This window comes from Seriola lalandi, unplaced genomic scaffold, assembly GCF_002814215.2.
Source record: "Seriola lalandi dorsalis isolate HSWRI2012SDOR001 ecotype SW California unplaced genomic scaffold, Sedor1 jcf7180002054272, whole genome shotgun sequence".
Lineage (NCBI taxonomy): Eukaryota > Metazoa > Chordata > Actinopteri > Carangiformes > Carangidae > Seriola > Seriola lalandi.
The window spans coordinates 77,552-80,051 of NW_019524825.1; the positions used below are offsets into that span (position 1 = coordinate 77,552).

Genomic DNA, 2,500 nt, shown 5'->3' on the forward strand with positions numbered 1-2,500 from the left:
GGGGGGGCCTTACGTATCTGCTGATGATATTCCGGAGCAGGGTGAAATCCATCCTTTAGACAGCTCCGGCGGCGACTAAACTGTGCAACAGAGACGTGCAGCTCTCCTTGGGTCTTCGTAAACGCTACCTAATGTGGATCTTTCCACCAGTATCCATCGCTCACCACCACCACCACCACCACCGCCGCCGCCGCCGCCGCTGTGTCTGTGATAGCGAGGTGCAGCGGTCTCTCAGTCGGCTGTTCTGATTTTCATGGCATCCCTGTGAAGAGCCATGCAGCGACCGAGCGATCACAACGACCCACACTCACCCTGCCGCTGGCTACATTTCAGGAGAGACTTCACCGCATGCACACCTCCAAACCTCCGGCTCGTCTCGTTGCTAACTCTCCGTTTGATGAAGTGTTTTATTCTTGCAGGGGACAGCCTGTGTCCCGCTCTGTGCTCCGGCGGTGGCCCTCGGTGTAGCGGCAGCGCGAAGCGTCCACAGCGCTCACCCGTCAGATGACTACGCTACGCATGCGCACTGAGATTTTCTCGCATCCCCCGGAATATGTCTGTGTAGTGCACTAAAAGAAGAAACCAGTTTCCCATGCTCAGTACAATTTTGATGTTCTTGTACTGTACTTAAAGTTTTACATTTTATGCATTACGTTTTACTTCTACTCCACTAATATCAGACCAAACTACTGTAGCCTACTTTTTTACTCCAATAGGAATTTGACTCAGTTACTAGTTAGTTTACAAATTAAGTTTTTTACATACAAAACATGTGAAGAGCTTGTAAAATATGATACCTTCTTATAAAATTATACTACCCAGCAATATAGCCTTCAAGTAGCTGAAACAAAAAACAATATCCATGCATGTCATTTTTCATGTGACAATGTCAGACATCTGTGGTTCTAGGATTTGCAACTGTTAATTTAATAATTAATTGGGCTGTTGGACAAAACAAAAGTTGTGAAAGTCTAGGGGCTAAAATTGAGATCCACCTCAATCAACTGCAACAGCAAACTGCTATATATATATAGTAGTACTTCCACTTGTTCAGTTTTGAATGCAGGACTTTTATTTGTAATAGAGTATTTGAGATTATTGGAGAATTTGTGCAGTGTGGTATCAGTAAATTAAGTAAATTATTCCACTGCTGTCCTTTACTTGACGATAAAAGCAATACTACAATGTAAGTAACCCATTACAAGCAAGAGCTCATCATTCAAAACTTTAGTCAATTAAAACTACATAAGTATTATCAGCAAACTGTACTTAAAATTAAGTAAATGTAACAATACTGGATTGTTATTCAACATATAAGCAGCATTTTTACATTATATGCTAGTACGTACATCATAAAATATATTCTTTATACTCTGGGGTGGTTGATTGTATGACAATGCAACATTTATATGCTCATTATAGGTTTTTAAAATCTTATAAATCTACCAATCTTATGTGTCATGGATGTTGTTAATAATTGATTTGAATGGTTCTATAAAGAATTAGAAGTAAGAAGTAAATTATTTATTAACCATTAATAAAGCCATACATGCTATTTATGCATTTTGATCAGATGATTTATTTAGCTAAGTTCATTTGTCACAAGAATGACACAATAACATCCAGGACTTATTTCCATTTAAGTCGTTGATGCAATGAGGACAAAGATGCAGGAGTCCAATGACTTGTTGGACAAAATATTAATATCATCATCAAAAAATTGACTCAAGCCAAAAATGTTGAATATACACAGATTAGCAAAAAATTGAAGTCTGAAGAACTGTCTGTGTTATGTAACAGGGCTGATGTTCACTGCAGGCACACAACAGCAAACCTGCCGTTCTTGTGCCTTTTGTCACACAATGTAACTTCATGTAACCGCATTTGTGAACAAGAGAAAATCTAAAATTAGCTACGTCTCAATATAGGGGGATCCTGTGGCAACAGGGCGGCAGGGTGTGATGTCTGCCCCAGACGTTTCATTTGCCGAGTTATGACTTTCAATTAGCACAGACACTATTAATAATGCATGGGGATCCAGCACTTTCAGTTCTGACCTACTAATGCTTGATGCCGCTGTTTACCTCCCTCAAGACCCCAGGGCACTTAGTGTCTAATGATGAGTCCGCCTCAGTGGACAGATTACAACATGCCCTTTGTTTATGCATGTTGTGTTTTATGTCATTGTCATGTTGTAGAGATAGGTGTATCCCTTTCTTATCTATTTGTCCCTCAAAAAAAAAAATCAGAGTGGTGAATTAAAAAATGTGGGAGGGATTAGGCAGATATCAATATACCAGCAGCACACTGTAGCTGCTGTGTTTATCACATAGTTGACTGACTTACTATTACTGTTCCAGCTGAGTGGAGGAACTGGGTCATTGTTCATTCCTTCCTTCTGTCTTCTGTGTGTGGGCGAGGCAGCGCTACATATGGGGCAGTGGGTTACTTTCCTCATGTTGCCATCAGTCCTGTGTTGGCTGAATCTGCCATCTGTACT

The 2,500-nt window shown here is 40.6% G+C and overlaps 1 protein-coding gene across 4 annotated transcripts in view; it reads right to left on the bottom strand.

Annotated features, from left to right (window-relative positions):
* The window catches only part of LOC111654355 (phospholipid-transporting ATPase IH-like), a 34,369-nt gene extending 33,922 nt beyond the window's left edge, over positions 1–447 (bottom strand). For all 4 annotated transcript variants that reach the window (XM_087173699.1, XM_023405333.2, XM_023405334.2 and 1 more), the window contains exon 1: positions 14–447. In XM_087173699.1, the coding sequence (XP_087029825.1) occupies positions 14–52 (39 nt within the window). In that variant the 5' untranslated portion in view covers positions 53–447. The remainder of the gene's footprint in view (positions 1–13) is intronic.
* Positions 448–2,500: the final 2,053 nt, after the last annotated feature.